The following is a 19,422-nucleotide window of genomic DNA, read 5'->3' on the forward strand; positions in this document are numbered from 1 at the left end:
TTGGGCCCCCCTGCTGGACAATCAGAATTGCGACAACTTCTGGTGAAGGAAGAAGGGCAAATTGATAAAAGCATTGCTGAAATCTATCTGCTTGCTGAATTTTGGCAGTGGTTAAAATCGTCTCCTGAAATGGTGTACTTTAAACAGTACAGAGCTCTGTAATCATACCTTACTAAGCACAAACTACATTTGAGTTTCTACTAAATGGGTCTACATGTGTGGCACATGAATTTCATTTACTGTGCATGCTGGCAGAGTGGCTTTATGAATACTGTTCACATACACTGGTTGCAATTAAGCATAGCATATCACCTTTTGACCATACATGTAGTTCCAAGAGATACCTTGTATCAGGCAGTCAGACATTATTAATGGGATCGATCTTGGTCGATGAAGTCACAGGTGCCATCAGTTTTGTCTCCTCCCCCTAACCCCCAGGTTTTGTGGACATTGTTTATGGGATCTGACTTGGTCAAGGAAGTCACACATGCCATCAATGTTGTCTCCTCAGTTGTCCCCCCCCCCAGGGTTTGTGGACAAAGACAAAGCTTTGCTCCTGCATGACAGGAGCAAAGGGTCAATGGCCAGGAGAGGGAGCCTCACTGTCCAGCATTCCCTTGCCCTGCAAGGCAAGATGGTCAGTCTGTGTAGCAGTATTGGCATTATAATCAAATCATATCCAGAAGCCGTCAGAAAAGATTTGCAATTATAATATCACCTGTATATTCATCACACATTGAGTTTGGTCTTCAAAAATCTGAGGAGCCAAGATACGCGAGTTTATGAAGAAACAAATCAAGTTTGATATTTTTACTTGCCCCTGACATCCTCACGATAATTCCCCCCATGTAAGAGCAAAAACAACCATAAAAACCTGAAAAAACCAAAAGGGAACCATTGGAATAATTAGTTGTAATTTAAAAATGTCATCCTTGAAGTTTCACCCTGTTACAATTCAATGATACAGTTACACATGTATGGATGACAATCGCAGGTAGAAAATATCCACTTATGATAGCTCTCTGGCAGGCCTTGTTTTGCCTCATTAATAATAGAGGTTTCAAAATGCAGTGACCTTTTTTCCCGATTCTGCGGGCTTGAGCATTTTAGGTCACAGGTTGGGGTTGTTGGTAGAGAGCTAGTAGCCATGCGGTGACGCACCTGAAAATGTACCCTGTACTGTACATGTATATTTACATGTACATAGGCCTACATGTAAGCATGGTCAGGCCATACTTAGGTGCACAGGCAAACAGTGGATCCAGTTGATTCCAGAAAGGTACTTGTAGGGTGTGTATATTTTGTGGTTAAGCCCTCTGCAATTTATGTATTGTGTGAGTGAACTACAGACTTGTGGATTACAGGGGAATGTACAACAGAAGTGAAAGGGATAATCTCTCACTGGAAGCTCTCTCTGGAAAATCAGTGTCTTCCTCATGAATATTAATACTGACCGCAACTTGAACCTGGAAATTTCCGGCTAATGGGAATTTGTTGTTTTTGGCAGTGAGTTCAGTTTTGTTATGTTGTGTGGGTGCTGTTTGTATCCAAACATACAATTTGTACGGAGTAGCAAAACAAGGAAGATGTTACTGGTAGATATTGACCTGTTGACACAGGGAGTTCTCTCAGACAAGATCGATGATGACCCACTCCCTGTTATTACATGTACATCTGTCCTCCCCCCCCCTGTTTACTTATTTCTTCCACATCTAACCACCTCATCTTTCTTCAATGACAGCAGGCCCTCCTGAAAAGGGGGGTGCATTCATTTTGACAAGCGTTTTAAATGTCATTGGTGATTGGCTGGGGGGAGGGGGAGGCATGGCCAGTGGCGTCATATCTGCGCCGTTTATGAAACTAGGTCAGTGGTGAATAATACGCACAGGCGACTGCATGGCCGGGAGATGCAACACTCCACAAAATAGTGCTTAAAAGCATCATGTCTCTATCTTTTTTTTTCCCAGGCATGAACTTGAAGGAGAACAGCATTTTCACACACGTGGAGAATGTTGATCAAAAAAACTACCAGTACCACACTCTCCAGAGGCATTTGCGCTATGTAAAAATCAAAATTCAAGTGCTTGCAAATGAACCTGAAGGGTTGTGCTTGTGAGTTATAAAACACAGCGTTACTCAGGCGGCACGAAAAACATGGAATTTGATACTGCCTGTTTTTGACAATTACAGACGACCTCATGTGGCCATAACCATTATCATGTAGTAAGAAGCACTTGTGCAGACAGCAGCCTTTAAAGTACAAATTGAGTGTAACTGCACATGTAGGGCAATTAGAACAAAGCCCTTAATCCATTGCTTCTTTATGGACTCTGCAGTATGTGAAGAGAAGGGGTGAGATGAAAGTAAAATGTTTAATTTGAGTACAGTCAGCCAGTCATGGACTGGAGGCCAGGCTGCAACAAGAATAATGGCCCTCCCCCATGCATATGGCTATTTTTGATAAGGGTGACGCTCCTCATGTGAAGGAAGATCGTCAGTGATGGTTCCAGGAAGTTCTAATCGAAACAGAAAGGTTTGTTCCCCACAATGCGCACAGGACTTGTGAGCGGAAGGGATAGGTTGTAACACAGTTGGTGGGTACATGTACCATCCTACCAATATCATGAGGTCATCTACCTCTTGGCACAGGAAGGCATAATGGAAATGGGCTTGGCCCAGGTGAGAGGTCACTGTGGGTTGCCCAGCAGGTTGTCCCATGCACATGTTCATGTACATCACCAGCTGGAATCAACAGAATTTGGCTGTGTAATTATAGTTCTGGTTAGTGTTCCATTAATTACTCATTTAGTTTAGCAATCTGCCACAGAGATTGATCAAACTGCTTGAAAAAACAAAACAAAATAGTATGATTAATGGGCTGTAATTCCCAACAATGATAAGCAGACTACCTGGTAGTTTGTCTGCTCATTTCAGGTTCTGCTTTGTTTATTTTTAGTCTCTTGTAGTTCAGACCCGAATTTCCTTTCTTACGGGTTGAGATGTTGGGTATTAGGAAGCAAGGAAATGGCTTTGTTTGATTTTTGACCCAAACAGCAGAGACCCTGCATGTGGGTCTGCCCCAGTTTCTTTTATATTTCCTTGTCTGTGGTGAGTGAAAGACAATGTGCTTTTTAAAAAAAAAAAAAAAGCTTGAATCAAGCAGGTGTCCGGGATGTCATGCTTTTTGAATGAGAATGGAATTAGTGGATAGGTTATGCATGATTCAGAAACGTGATGTGATGTGTGACAAAAAGAACAATCTATTTTTGTCTGCCTCATCACCACAGAATTAACCTTGAAAAAGAAAAAAATAAACGTAACAAAAGCCCAAAAAACATCCAGGTCACACAATCATCTTTTTATCTACTGTCGGGTTGATGTGTGTTTTCTGTGGAACAATAGGAGACCATCCCTGAATATGTGTACACCTGCACTGCACAATGTAACAGAATGACTCATTGGCTGGCCACTGAATGGCCTATTGATTGAGTGTCTAAGTCTGTGGTTGGTCGAGGTCACCTGACTGGGAATATAGCATTGGCTGGCAGTACTGGCTCAGTCAGCTCATGCACAGGGGTAGTGTGTGTGCTTGTGCATGTGTATGCAGACAGCAATCTAACCACGGTTGCCTGCTCATAGGGAGCTCGTTCACACACGTACACATGCTCCACTCACCACCACGCAGCAGCATGTAGTTAGAGAAAGGTTGGCCTCCAGTCTTTATTGAGTTCACAGCTTCCTCTAACCCCATGTGCTTAGCATGCTGTTTCCTGCTACAGCCGTTGTAGTGTCCTCCTGTTGTGGGCCCCATCGGGCTAGTGAGGTGATGACCTTCTTCCTGCAAGGCAAACCGCACTCTCTGGTTTCAGTGTAAAAAGCTCTTGGACCCCACCGCACTGGCCACATCAGTGCTTTGTCAGGATCATTCAGTCTTTCCTGTACTTGTGGTGCTCACGGGTTGTGTTTATGGAGACAACAGCTTGCCCTTTTGCAATTCACTGACTTATTTTTTGGAGAGCATAAACCCAGCAGAGAACTCAAGGCTTTGAGGAGTGAAAACTACTACTAGGCAGACTCTACCTGAGCCCTGAGCAGATGACACAAACATCCTCAGTCATGGCAGGCGACAAGGTCATCAGCTCGTAAATGTGGAATCTTTTCAAATCTTTGATCAACTGTAGCACACTTTTCTGTGGATGAAATCCTGTCCAGGAGTTATGTAACACGAGGATTATCCAACCCTCATTAGTATGTTTTTTCTGTGAAGGCATCAGCATTGTAAAGGGGTTTTTAGCCTGAGATCTTCTGCTCGGATATACATGGATGTACTACCGGTAAATTTCAGCATATTGGGATGTATCACAGAGGGCCTTGAATGCAATGGCTTTGTGAAGGGATCTGGTAAGTGAGTTTAATGTTGTCTGCAATGTATGCATGCAATGTAATATATGAACCATCTTTAAATCCCGACTGATGCTCGGTAGTAATGCAAAGCAACAGTAATGCCCTTAAACTGGGTCATTCTGCACATTTAATGAGAGGCGTGAGCGGAGGTGAAAATACACGTGTGTTGTCATGATGATCGTTGCCGGCTCTGGTTGGTGCATGTAGCATCTAAAATTTTACAACAGTGCTCAGCCTGAGGGTTTTAACAAGGCCATCGGTTGCCACACATTGTCTTATGGCGTCATACTTTCTGTACACGTTAAAGAACATGCACCCTTCTGTTCATTTGTGTCAGCAGTAAGCTGCTAAGAACTGCAGAATTGAGGTTATGCTGTGGCCCATAATTCCTGCTGTGAACTAGACAAAGGTTCTGTCAGTAAATGAGTCCCCCTTTGCCATTGATGGTAATGACTACCCCTTTAAACCTGAATTACACCCACAGGACAATTTTTTTTATTGAAAATAAAACGATACCTGATAATGATACAAATAAGGTACACAGACTGGTGTTACTTTATCTAGTATTAGGAATCTCTTTTCAAAAAATTAAAAAGCGTTGAAACAAAACATGAATGACCCCCCAAAAGCCCACCCCCCCAAAAAAAAAATCAGAGGGAACTTGGAATTGTTTTTCATCAATCATTTAAACTTACCTAGGTAGACTTTTGTCTTGTAGCATTCTCTCAGGTTTCTAGATTCATGAAAAAAGGTCCAAGGAAAAAAACACTAATTGCTCATTGTACTCGAATGTTTCCATTTCCCGGCAGAGTAACCATTTAGAAACCACTAGTTAAACTCCTGTTTCTTCACCTTCAGTCGTTTCCTCTTTCTGTGGTTACTAACAATTGTTTGAGTTCGCTATCACACTCTCCAGCATTTGGTTGTGTGTGTGAAAGCAAGACATTGGTGATCCCAGCTGACCTCTTCTAGTGACCATGCCCCTTTAAAGGCCTCTGGAGGATCCCTTTCACTGTGTGTGTGGTGCTTACTTGACCTTGTAGTTGTAACATGAGACAACTTCCAGGACACTTCTCTGAAAGGCACCCCCCATGGGATCTATAATCCAACCTAGCTGTGCTCAGCTCTTGGTGTAGGGTTCATTAAAGGGGCTAGCAGGGTAATGTGGCTCCCCCAGAGCTGGATTTCTCATTGGTGTGCATGCTTACTGTAGACAAACCCCAGCCTTGTACTTGTCCCTCGTTGATGATTTCCCAAAGTCATTTAGTTGCTGAACCCTTTGCCAGTTACAGGTAGTTTCACATCACGAATTGAGAAGAAACATGAGGAAGGGAAATAATGCGTGGTTGTTGACAGTGTACCTTCTAAAGATACATGTACCTCTTTTAATGGTGGTACTGGACTACTGGTAGGCATGGCTGAGGCAGAAATTTTGAATTCTTTAAAAGGGTATTTAAGAGGGACAAACTGAAGTGCAAGTGCAGTGGCAGTGAGTTGATCAAGTTTCATTGCTGAACCTTGTTTAATTGCCATTGTTACGTGTAGCTACATGGCGTTCCCCTTAAATCCCCTTACATGTTTTCAGGAGGTGAACTCTCTGATGTGATCCTATAAAAGTTTTGAAGGCACTAATGGTCACTGGGACTCACTAATTGCTTTTCCTCCCCCTTAGGTCAGATTTGTCAGTCACAGGTATTTGCTCTCTTTTTTTTGAGGTCAAGCAGTTTATTGGGTTTGTAAACTGCTCTCCAGGTCTCCTTTGTGCACTCCAGTTAGCACTAGACAAAGAGGCATCACTTATTTAACAAGTCTTAATATAGGTTGGCTGATTCTTGGGTCCCTACATGATAGGTATTGAGTCCTGACTTAGTACTTCACCTTTACAACAGCATTGCCTGAAACAATATTGCTGAGCATTTTCAGAGTGTGAGCTGTGATGCCATCTACAGCTATGGAAACTGTATTAATATTCTGCTGTATGCTGCTTAAAATTGTGCAGAGTACAGGTGGACTGCAAAAACCAATGCCGTCTTTTGTTGTGGTAGGGTTGTGTGTTGAGCATCTTTGTGTGTTGATGTCTGTGTGTCAGTGCCAATTGCTCACTATTGTTAAGTTTCCAGAAACCCAATATTTGGAGAAGATTGACGTCACTGAATAGACAGCTTTGTGGGCTCATCAACATTCTTACTCACTGACCAAAAAACAGTGCAGTGTATTTTGTTTTTTCCATAAGCCATTAACTGGATGGCCCAGTTGAGGATGCCAGGCCATTGTAAACAAGAAAGCTGTGCCCTGATTTGTCCTTTAAGAAATAATGAAAAAGCCCTTCCTCGGAATGTAGATTTCTGTCAGTTATTTACAGATATGTACATTGTAAGTGTGCATCCTTACACATATTGGAGAGTGATACAGACATACTGTACCGTTCCTTTCTGAAAATCAGTGTTGGCAGTCAGATCCTATGTTTGATTGTGGTTATTTTCAGTTGGGGGGGGGGAGAAATTGTGTCAACCAAGCTACAATAAACCCTGACTAAAGAATGGCCTTTTTGAAATAGTGATCAACAACAGTCTCACTTTGCATATTTTGCTTGGATGGCTACTTCCTCTTGCTTTATATGCAGCATTTTGGATAGGTCACTCCTTGCCGCTTCCTTTGTCCCTAGTACATGTATGTGCAGGGGGAGGGCAGTCATCACATTATAAAAAGCTGATATTCAGAGACCAAAAATGCATCCATTACAATTGTGTTTTTTCCAGCTACATTTGACTTCCCAATGTTAGATGGGTGTGTGGAGTGTGCCGTGCATGACTTTCTCGCTACAATATACCGCCTGCCTCTGACATTTTGTGTGGGCGTTTGGCAGAGAATCAGCCTCATCAAGGAGACAAGATAACTTTTTCTCCACCGAGGTCCCGATCTTGGATTACAGCATAATTTCGCAGTTGATGCCTACATAATGGACTGAGAGGAACCACGGATGGTGGTAAACAAGTCGCCTCCAGCGCAAAGCCACGTAGTCTAGTGGTGATGTGGGGGGGGTCGGCTTACTTGGCTTGTGATTCATCTGGCTCATTAGGGAGGCTGTTGTCATTGGCATGCTGGTAGTTGCTTTTTTTCTCTCTAGATTTTTTTTTTCTTATCCATCCTGTGCAGCTGGGACCTGTGCATTACATATACCTGATGTCTGGCGGGGAGACATTTGGATGATAATGGAGGAAATATTCATGTGGTCGGGCCACAGCACTTTTTGGAGGCCCCTGATTGCCACAGATACTCCAGCAACATGGAAATTTGATCATTGGGGGGGACATGTTAGAAATTTCTCATAGGTAAGATGCATAGAAACTTTGACGCCAATGATATCTGTTCCCATCTGGCGGGGGAACATCGGTCATGAAGGGTGGCAGAGAGAAGGAAAGAAGAGTGTTGCACATAAAGATTGTCTGTGAAGTGATCCTGTGTGGAGTGAAGCAGCTTGAATCTTGCAGCCTGAAACCTGCAGATGTATTGCCAACCCACAATAGATACATTAACTATATGTACATGATGCTGTTTGTTTCTTGGGTCGGGTTTAATCTTGGTTAGCTCTTTGGAGTAGAGGCTTGGATGTGCTGCATAATATTTTCTGACTCTTAGTTTGTAAAACCTCTTAACCTCTCTCATCCTTTCACACTCAATTTGGGGCTTACATGTAGTTGCACAGTGACTGATAATGCTATGCTTTGTTACCATGTGTATACACAAGTCAGTTATAGGCATTCCACTGGGTAATAATTAGCTAATATTCTGAATGGTGTTTTGATATACAGGGTACTGGTATGCTTTATTTTATATTGGGTGTTTCATCCTTCATTGACTAATAGTTATAAACATTGTTTTCTCAGTGTTATTGGAAGGCTCTTGTAAACATTCACAACCTTATATGTAATATAGTTGAAGAGAATGTCAAGTTCAGCCCATAGGCACTGACTAAGCCTATCTTGTCATTTTCCTTCACCAATATCCCAACTGTACCAAAAAAACTAGAATGGATTGTTGGTTCGTCATACCTACCGGTACCTTTATGCATGTCAGATGAAGAAGTCACTTTTATTTATGACCCTGCACTTACCAGTGAGCATGAAAATAGAGACTTCAGCCTCTGATATGTAGTCCCACCCAGTGGCATACATGTACATGTAACATTTGGCATTGAGGTTCTCCTTAAGAGAAAATAAAACGGGAGAAAAGAAGCTATGATTTAACTGCCCTAGAGGCAAATGAAATATAAACAAATCATAATCTAAACAAAACAAGGAATTTACAAGCAAATATTTTATGGCCATTTGTACATGTATAGCCTAATGTGTATTTGCAGTCATCACGTCTTCCAGCTGGTTTCTTTTTTCACTGAATTTCATTATGACTTGAAAGGAGACTGCTGCACAAAAGACCATCCAAAAGTGCCACACTACTTGAAAGAGCAATTAAAATTTTAAAAACATGGTGTATGTCAATGACTGTTTGCTTCCATCAGCAAAGTGCTTGGACCCAATTCCCTCTTATAAACAAAACTTCTGAGGTGTTGAGGAGAAAGAGTGAAACCAACAATAAAGAGTACCTTGCCCACTGTGTAGCGTTGCCTTGAAAATCACAAATGCTTGGCCTGATTCATTGTCATTCATAAACTGGTATGAAGTCAAACATGGCAAGGGTTGGGCCCTAAAGTCAGAGTGGCTTTTATAGAAGCTGCAGTCGCTTTTTGTCACGTAGGCCTGCTAACGTGTATACTCTACTGCTGTGCACATTACTGTGGTCATGGGAAAAGAACGTGTTGTGCTTGTGTTCCATGTCAGTGAACTCTGCTTTTAACTTTTTAGTCTGATTTCTCTGATAGGAACTGTAAAACTAAAGCTGGCAAAAGTAATTGTTTGTACATTTATACTAGTTGTAAGAAGTGTTTGAAAGAACAATTAGTGGGTAAATGCGGGAAAAGTTCATTGACAGATGTACAGAAAAGTTGTACACTTATTGGAAGTTTCAAAGTCTTGGTGGATCTGCAACGTTATAGTTTTTATCAAGCAGGTCAACAGTGCAAGGATGTACATGTACTTCTGGATTATCTGTAGACTGATGTTCTCTGCTCCGTCCAAAGTACATGTCTCTGTACATGAATTACCAGAGCTATACCCAAACCTACATAGGCATAATTGTTATCAGGTTATCACAGAGATGCCAACTTGTACAATTTAGGCGTAATTTTTACAATTTATTTAGTCCGTTTATGACTGTACGATCCAGACTAAAATATTTACGATTTCAAACTCCAGGTACAGTTGTCTATAAAACTCTGTGTAAGCTAGCCCAGAATCAGCCTTGTAATGCGCGCATCAGAAATGTGTCACTGGCATTTCGCAGCTTTTTCATACAAGCTGCATGAGGAGCGGTAGAAACCAGCAAGGTCTAACCGTCCCCGTGCCCCAATTAATGCTGCGATGAACTGGGGGCAAATAGATATGATTACACTTCATTTGCAACGTGATTGTGTACGTCCATGCGCTGTACATGTACATTGTACATTGATATCGTTTCACGCATACATATGTGTTATCGTCCTGAATGTCATGATCGTGCTAAGGTTGATCGGGATGGAAGACTATTGAGGATTCGATTGTTGGATTTTGGTGAGCAACTGGACTTGTTTTGCACAAAGGCAGCAAGTGAGCAGGAATTCAAGGACGAATACACCGTACATGTGCAGTTGGGCCAGTTGGAAGAATAAACTCACTTGTTTATGCCTTCTCGAGGATCAGAATGTACCGGTATTGTACAAATGTACATGTACTTTTTTATGACGTGCATTTTATATGAGTAAAATGTGAAACCTGGCGCTCGTATCGAGCCCAGCTGCATCGTACGTACGCACACCGCTGTGTAAACCATACACATATGATTTGACTACACACGCATAAGAATGAGGGCAACACGCGCATGCTCCGTTGGCTGCAGGATGGGAGACACGGTCTCGGTAGGAGGAGTTGTAATACGGTTCACATTGTGGTATGCGTACATCCACATTGCATTCTGGGCTCACTAGGAGTGCCGCTATAAGAAGTCTAGTTCCTCAGACGTAGAATGCGGTATCGGTAACGTAGTTCACTTGTTTGAGGATCAGACTAACATAAGTTTGTGCAGTCTCGTGTACGTGTGCACATTCGTATTGTGCGTGTGTGTACAGTTGTACACGTGCATGTACAACGTCAGAGCCAAGATGTCGCTCTCCAAGTTCAACAGGAAAATTCTTTCAAAAGGAGACTTGTCAGCAAGAGAGCTAGATAAACACGTCACCAATAAATTTAAATGGAATTGGTTGAAAGAGCATGTCATGGTGGACGGCCTGTCAAACCAGCAATTGCGGGAAAAGTGCTCCTGTAGGCCTGTTATTTAGTTTAAGTCCTGTATTGTTTTAGTGGAACATGTGCAAAAACAACTTAGAAAAATGAAATAACAAATATCAATGTTTGATTTTTCCACAGTTGCTAAAATTAAAATACAAAGTTAACTTCATAAGGGGCAGTAATTTCAAAATATTTTTGCTTAAACCATGCCCCAGAGAGGCTTAGAATGCACCACAGAGCACCTAGACTTAAAATTTTGTGCTTGTGTACAGGGTGTCAGAAGGCCCCAGGGGTTAATTGTAATCTGTGGTATTAAAAAAGATTATATTGCCCAACCAAATCCGAAGCAAATCTTTACTTGTAGAGACAGTTAGTACCCCCATTGTCCTTAATAAAGGCGTCACTTCTCCTACATTTGTTGAGCACGTGGAGAAGTTTTCCGGTCATTCCATTCAGCTCTGGAAGGGGATTTTGTGACTTCCTAAGTGACTAAGTGATGGGGAGGAGGAGTGTCTCTGCCCTCCTTGTCTTTGATCAGAAGGTTGTGCGCTTACAGGGAAACCAACAGGGTTGTTGCTGAGGAATTATGGAGCCTTCAGGATTGCTGAGAATGACAAACAGCCATACAGCACACCTCTGTTGGCGGTTAACATAATTTGTTACAGGCGATCCTAGTAGATGCCTTGCCAACATGACCTGAACCATGATGCTTATGGCTCCAGCAGATTGAAATCGAGTGCTGATTTTTAGACATGAACATTTCGAAACTACCCACCTCCCCAACTGTGAGGAGTCCAAAGATCACTTCAGTGGGACAGACTTATTTGGTGAGTTGAACAGGAGAACTTGTGACAGGTATTTCATTGTTGTCACTTCTCCCATAAATCAAATTACTGGAGACTATTCCCCCAGGGATTGGCTGTGCTCTGAGTTGCCAACATGGCATGCAGTTTGGAAGGGAAATGATTGCCTGTGAGGGAGTAAGGATCCAGTGTAGTGTGTGAGAGTCCCTGTTGCCCTAATGGTGAAGTGTGAAAAGAATCAGGCAATGGAGTGCTTGCTTGCAGAGTAAATCTGAAATCTCATTTTCCCTCTGAAGCACATGGGGGCCCCTACAATCCGAGGGGAATTGTGTGTGATAGCCATCACAACAGCCACTGTGACATATTGGAGCAGATCCTCTAACCTTTTGCGTCCAAGGGGGTGTTGGTTGCCAGGGCGATTGGCTATTGAAGACTTTCACCTGACACACAGGTGCTGTGCCCCATGCTGGCAGAGCCAGGACAGTTATGTGATTTTTCTCCCCCCCCCCCTTTACCTTTTCTCACACAGAATGGATTTCTTGAAGGTACTGCCAGTGTCATTCATTTCCTTTGGGACCTTTTCATTGGCTGCAGTTGTGAACTGCTTGTTTTTTCCCCCATGTTGTCATTTGCCTTGAGCACTGTACTTGAAGTAAAGGTTCCCTGGCATTATTGGAAGTCAGAAGCGTAAACAGCATCAGAGATACAGTCTGCAGTGTAAAAGTGTCAGCAAGCATCAGGAAATGCCATCTTTCTTTGTCAAAACAAGTTTTCAGTGTTTTGCTTCTTTGTTATTACACTTGTGGATCTACACATGTATGGACTTGATGATGTATTATTGCCGTCTTTGAAATCCAAGTTCTCCAATTAATACCTTTAAAACACATTCTACTTCTGTAGATTGGTTTGTCTGTTGTCAGTTACTGTACAGGTACATGAATGCAAAGATTGATTAGAAAGCTGTCATAATGGAAATCCCATCCCTGTTATCTACTTTGTACACCTGCTGATTCACCTCATTTGGATTACATCATGAACTTTCTTATGTGGGTTTAGTGGTGTTCTGTTTTGTTGTGGGCTTTTTCCCCATAGGGATTTTGTGGATAAGATTTGAAGAGCTTAATTTTACTAGTGATTCAGTGATGACATAAATCCTCTAAAAAAAGACTGAAGGAACAAAAGTCAGTGGAAATCCATACATGCCAAGGAAATTAAGTTGCATTTTGTATATATGCGAATACCAACTCACATAAAATTTGTATTTGATTCATCACAAAATCAAGGCTGTTTTCGTGTTAATTCAAAATGAAGTTCATAAGCTCTCCTGTGCTGCTGCCTTGCTCATAAATATTTATAAGTTGCATCCTTACATCCCCAAAGACCTCTCAAAAATCCTCGTAGAAGGTAGACCTGGCCTGACTTGCTTGTGATGGTGCTCTTTACTGTTTGCTGATGAAAGTATTAACAAGCTAAATGTCCTGTCTGACAGAACATCAGAGTGATTTGTTTTCATTGTGTAATATCACCCAAATTTTGTTCTTTTTAAAAGAATCAAGGATCGAATAGGATATTATATTTGTTTAGGTAATCAACCACATATTTGCTACAGTAAAACAAATGAAATAATGGATAGTTGTCATGATTTTTCAAACAATCTCTTTGGAAAATGGAAAATCTTGAGTTTACAGTTCAGGCGTTTTTAATATATTAAAGTTGATATAGGGCATGAGAAATGGTTATTGGGCCCTTTGTAAATTACAAATGTTCACCCTAGATGGTACACTGCTTCAGGCCCTCAAAACCTGTGGTGATTTTTTCATGAATGTGTCACTTTCCTCCAATGTTACCTCTGACATGAACATTTTATTGGAGTTTGAAATTTTCAGTGGGAGTACATACAAGTAGTATTTCCCTTTCAAAATGCTTAAATCCAAGAGATGAGACACCTCTCCTACTTTCAGGAGAGCAGAGGAGCGTATAGAAGATTGTTCCCCAAAAACATCCCAGACATGTTACATGTACATTTTAATGTGAAATCTACCAGAGGTTTATGTTACACTTTTTGCTACATGTACATGTACATGCTATGAAGATTTATGCGCATGGAGATTTCGGGCAGTTTAAGATCAGTTGTATGGTTGTATCCACCATCGAACTCTGGTGTGAAATACTAGTGGACTGGCGCTTGTTGTGTGGGCATTGTGACAAAAGATGTCCATCGCCAAGCCTTCATTTCCAACCCCCTGCAGTTTAAAAACAGTGCACCTGTCACAGCTGGAATGGCCCTCCGAGCAAATGTCATTTCAGTCAGATGCACCTGCGCTGCTGTCTGAGCCCTCCCTTGCCACTCCCCCTCCCCCCATCTATCCTCCCATTGTGTAGCTGGCCAAACACTCTCCAAGTATTCAGCTTCTTCAATATAAAGCTATATGTACAGTTGTTGTATGTCATGACTTTAAGCAGGTCGTTAGACATGAAAATGTCAAGGGTAAAGGGGATTTGTCCAGGTAATTCTTGCATTCCGGGGGAATTTGTGTTGGTGTCATCAGGCTTTTATGGCCTCTCTTGATCAGATAAAGCATGGCGCTGCCTCCATCCATCTGTAGTTTTTGACACTCAGTAACTTGTTCAGTGTTGTGTCTTGCTGCAGCTCATGTTGCAGTTACTGTATATTGTGGGGCAGATGGTAGAAAGAACTGTTCAATTTAAACCCACTTTTGGTATTGTTTTTCCCAAATTAACATCTTAAAAATATGCCAAACATCATGACACAGTGCCCATAGTCTGTAAGCAGTAACAGTCTCCAAATTCAATTACTATAGTCAGTAAGATAGCTTGATTTATTTTACGTGCATTGCCCATGGTGTGCATTAGCAACATATGAAAGTTTTTGGCTTTTTTTTCACTCATGTTGTTGTTTGTTGTGGAGACTGCTGTGTGAAGGAAACCTAGAACAGAGTAGGACAAGGCCAGAGACCTGAATTCCTGAGAGAGTTAGTCCAGATCCATTAGAGAATGGCCTTCAGTCATTCACTGGATGAGTTCCATTGCTATTTTCCTTTGGCAAGTCAGTGCCATCAAATGTTTTGCCATTTACATGTGAATGACACCAGCACTCTGAGTTCAGGCCTGTTACTTTCATCAATTTGATCTGTTCATTGGATCTGTCCAATAGAACATCTCCTAATTGTACATTTATACATGCATGTATTTGTGTAAATTATTTCTAATGTCAAAAGAATGGTGGATTACTGCTAAATTGAAAACCACTGATATTTTTGTCATTGTGTGGAAATGCATTTACCATATTATACAACCTCTTTGCAAAACGTTATACATTTCAACAGTTTCCTTGTTTTTTTTTTTTTTTTTGTTTATCCTTTTTTTTCCCCCCCTGAACTACACTTTTACTGGCCTACTTGAAAAGTGTTATGCCCATCAACAAATGTGATTTCCCCTTGGCCAATGCAGAACATCACAGTCATATTACTTACACTGGCTATCCACCCCAGGCTTCTGAGGAAGCCCTCTTAATTGAATTATGGATTCCCTTGGTTTATTTGGCAGGGTATTCTATCTCCTTGAAAACTCAGGGTGTCACTTCCTTTGAGGGTTTCACAGTTTGCAGGAAAGGAAAAAACCAAAAACAAAGGAAAACAAACAAACAAGAACTGATCCATTACCTTGGCTCCTCCACTTTCAACAAAATGGTCTGCATCAAATGTAGAAGAAATGAAGATAAACCACTTAAGTACATGTAACCTTGCAAGGTACTGGCTTGAAATATCACAGCTACAACGGGTTGTAAACTGTTCATGAGACACAGGTCCTCTCTGTTCAGAGGGACTGTTCAACCAGAATTTGTTTGTTCAGAGGTTTGAGTTTTTTAGAGGCTGAAAGAGGGAAGGTAGCGATTTTGACCCAAGCTGTCCTCCTCAGGTGACCCTGAATCTGTCAAGTACCCCCCTTAGCTTTATTCAGAGGTGTTGTTTTTCTTTCCCAGGAAGCATGGACTGCACCCCTAGGGCACAAATTACTGGAGTTTTTGTATATTGTACATGTACTGTGTGCATTTTTTTTATTCTTCTCCCCCTCCCACACTGTAAAGTTGTGATAATAAAAACTCAGCTCCATGATCGAGTTGAAGAAAACATGAGTTTATCCCCGGACACATTTTATCCCTGCGGCATTGAGCTGCCATACAGTGCAGGATAATTTTGCTCCTTTTTCTTGAAGAATTTCCAAGCCTGTTGTGCCAATCCCCCTTGTGGTTGAATAGAGCGGATTAAGGTTGAAGTTATCAAAATGTTGCATTGTGCAAGGCATGGTGTCTGAGCTTGCTTGTGCGGGCGTTCTCATGGCTTCGTCTGCTGTCCCCAAAGACAGGGCTATTGTCTGGCCTGGGCTGAATTGTTGGATAGCAATTGTAACTGCTATTCCTGGCTAGATTTGGTGGGGGGGTGTGCTAGAGAATTGGCCACTTGTTGTTGAAATAGAGGCATTGTGAAGTAGGTCAAACCTCGGTCTTTTTAAGTAACAGCTGGTACAACACAGGGCTTTGCCTCTCCTCTAGCGAAACTTTCAAGCAAGGGAAACTGCAGTGCACCATGCACAGAGTTGTGGAAAGTGACCCATGACCTTCCTAGTTGCCTTTTGCTGCATGTACATGCAGATGATATATAAATATTGGGGCAGCCTTGTTCCTGAACATCTTTGTTGTGTTAAGGCACAATAGAAGAATAAAATGTGAAATCTGACTCGGCTTGTTTTCAAATATATGAAGTATATTTTGAAGGGAAGTTTGACTTTCGAATCCTCAGATAACAACTTTTTTGTTCTGTGTGTACTGTATGCTTCTGTATAGCAATAATTATGTTTGTGCCAACAAAAATAATTAAAGCTATACTATGAAAATAGATATTCTTAATTCTCACTTTTGTATCTTCCACAGAGAAAATTACCAAGGAGAAGTCATCCAGCAACCACAAGTCCAAGAAGGATCGAAAAAGGAAAGCGTGTGACCCCATTGCACCTGAAGATCCTAAGAGACTTGTGACCTCACCCAAAAGGCCTCTGTCTCACTCAGCTAGCTCAGAGTTGTCACTGGACAAGGAGAAGGTGAAGGAAAAAGAGAAGGCGCCCGAGGGAGCAAAATCCGGAGGTGAAGAACCAAACTCCAAAGAGGAGAAGAAGAGCGAAAAGACTCAGACAAAAGAAGAGAAGAAGGAGGCAAAGAGAGAGAAGGAGGAGAAACGGGAAGGCAAGGAGGAGAAGAAATCCAAGGAGGAGAAGAAAGAGAAGAAGGAACGCAAGCACCACCACCATCACTCCTCGCGCTCGCCAGATCACGAGAAGCACTCCAGCCGCCACCGCAGCAAATCGCGCAAGCACAGCAACGAGGATAAAAAATCTGAAACCAAAGATAACGCTGGCCTTGTGTCTGGTGACAGCAGGGACATTGTGCACACAGAGCGGAAACATCACAAAAGCAAGCACAGGTCCAAAACCCGGGAGACCAAATCCAAAGGTGAAAGTGAGCCATCTTCAGCAGACAGCCAACAGGAGGTGCCCACATCCATTGTTGTTGAACCCCCAGGTCAACAGAGCTCTAACACAAGTATATTTACATCGGCGACTGTGCCAAGTGTTACAAGCTTTTTTTCGCAGTGTGTTGAGAACATTATAACACGGGAGGTGACTCGGGATTTGGAAAGGAGGGAACAGCAGTTTCCTCAGAGCAAAGACTCAACATCCCGAGCATGGGAACCACCTCGAGTGCCAGATCCTACAGGAGCCAACTTGTTTCATTTTGATGATGCAACAAGCGAGAGCACAGTTGGTTCTGTGACAGCCAGGACTGCCTCAACTATCACTACCTCCACTATACCAGCCACTGCCCCGGTTGTATCCACTACTCTGAACTCTGTCAATGTCAACCCATCAGCAGTTTGGACTAATCCAGCACCTAATCCTGTCACTGTCATTTCCAAACTCAATCCTGTCAGTCAGAATTTTGATGCAGAGTCAGTCACTGCACCTCCTTCCTCTGAGCAAAAGTCACCCTTGAGAGAAGAGGGACCGAGTGTTGAACCAAAGGCAGCAGGTGAAGAGGAAGAGAAAACTGTAGCTGTTCCAGGCAAAGATTCCAAGTCAGACTCTGAAAAGCAGGAAGAAGAGAACGGGAGTGGTGAGCCCAAGACTGTAACCTCAAAATCATCATATGAGACCGAAGAACTAAAGGACCCCAGGCAGGAGTCTGATAATTCTGAATCTGATTCAAGGAAGGAGACCCGCTCCAAAAGTCCTTCAAGTGCCAAAGCGCCCCTGTACACATCGGAACCAGTTCAAGTGTATCGGGACCCAAATCTGGTGGATTCCTCAGTCACACACATTGAATCAATCCAGCACTTCCGCCATCTAAGTAGGGAGCACACCCCATCCCCCAGCCACAAGATCTTAGGCCCCTCGCCCCACAGTACTCTCCGTGCCACACCCACAGGTATTGGAGTCAAACCCAGTGCATTTGTGCCTTCTGCAGGGACCATCCCGTCAGCGGGCCACATTCCAGGACATCCCTCCTTACAACGCCGTCCAATGTTTTCCCAGGTTCACATGTACCCTCACCCACTGACGCCCCATGGACTGTCCTCCTATGCTGCCACCCCACACCTGGCAGCCCTGGAACAGCAGCACCTGCACCCCTCCCACGTGGCAGGGTTCATCCATCAGGATACCATTGCTCGCCTGAGACCTCAACTAGGCTACCCCACTCTCATCAGCCCTCAGCTGCTGGCTCAGCTCCAGGCGCAAGGGCTACACCCAGGTGGGATGTCGGCAGCTCAGCTGCAGGCGCTGTGGCAGCAGCAGCAGCAGCAGCATGCTGCTTCCATGGGATTGCCCACAGCTTGGGTGGTGCACCCCGAGGAGCTCAGCCACCTACACCACTCGCAGCAGCAGCAACAGCAGCAGCAGCACCAAGAGAAGTCACAGCAGGCTCAGGCACAGGGGCAGTCACACCAAGACAGCAAGTTGCACACACCTCGACCAACCTCGCAGCCTCCTCCTCACAAAGCAGTGCCTGCACCACATGACAATGGACGGGATACCACAGTTAGACATTACCAGGTACAGCCTGCAAATCTCTCTGTCCATGTGCACTGGTTGTTGATATGAATTTGTGCGTGAAATTCACCAATAAGAATCAGATGCATACAGCAAATCTCTCTGTCCATGTGCGCTGGTTGTTGATATGAATTTGTGGAACGCCATAGCACATGAAGTGAAGTAAACCATTCGCATATTTGAGATTTGATGCCTCCTATGATGCGCATCTCTTGTACAAATTAAACTCCCCAGAATACTTGTAGTAAACAATTGCGTGAAATTCACCAATAAGAATCAGATGCATACAGCAAGTCTCTGAGTCAGTACTGTCACAACATGTAATTTAACATACATAAGTTTTTTTCACGTACAGTCGACTCTCGTTATTACGAAATCAACGATAATGAAATTCCGGTTAAACCACATGCACATTTTTGGGCCCGGTGAAAACATGCACATTTCCATAGGGAGAAAATCTGTTACTGCGAAATCGCATCATACAAAATTCCTGTTACAACGAAAGGTTTTCTCTGTTGCCTGAAAAACCATTGTTGACGACCCATTTTTAAGAGCGTTTGCAAATCATGGTGGTGAAAACACGTGCGCAGTGCACCACTCAGTTTCCTGCCGGGCTGAATCGTTGCCAAAGAAGGCATGATGGAAATGTAGCAACCAGTCAATGTATGATTCTGCCAAAAAAGGGTTGTACGTTCTACTTCATGTACATCATA

At 42.8% G+C, this 19,422-nt stretch overlaps 1 protein-coding gene across 4 annotated transcripts in view; it reads left to right on the forward strand.

Moving 5' to 3' along the window:
* The window catches only part of LOC110981283 (jumonji domain-containing protein 1C-like), a 137,720-nt gene that overhangs the window by 94,552 nt on the left and 23,746 nt on the right, over positions 1-19,422 (forward strand). For 3 of the 4 annotated variants that reach the window (XM_022238744.2, XM_022238746.2, XM_022238745.2), the window contains one exon: positions 16,539-18,712. In XM_022238744.2, the coding sequence (XP_022094436.2) occupies positions 16,539-18,712 (2,174 nt within the window). Of the gene's footprint in view, positions 1-3,556; positions 4,402-16,538; positions 18,713-19,422 lie in introns of those variants that run through there. The other variant, XM_022238748.2, reaches the window with a different exon arrangement.

The sequence above is a fragment of the Acanthaster planci genome, linkage group LG13 (genome assembly GCF_054643075.1).
Source record: "Acanthaster planci isolate LZ-2023a linkage group LG13, COTS_SCS, whole genome shotgun sequence".
Classification (NCBI taxonomy): domain Eukaryota; kingdom Metazoa; phylum Echinodermata; class Asteroidea; order Valvatida; family Acanthasteridae; genus Acanthaster; species Acanthaster planci.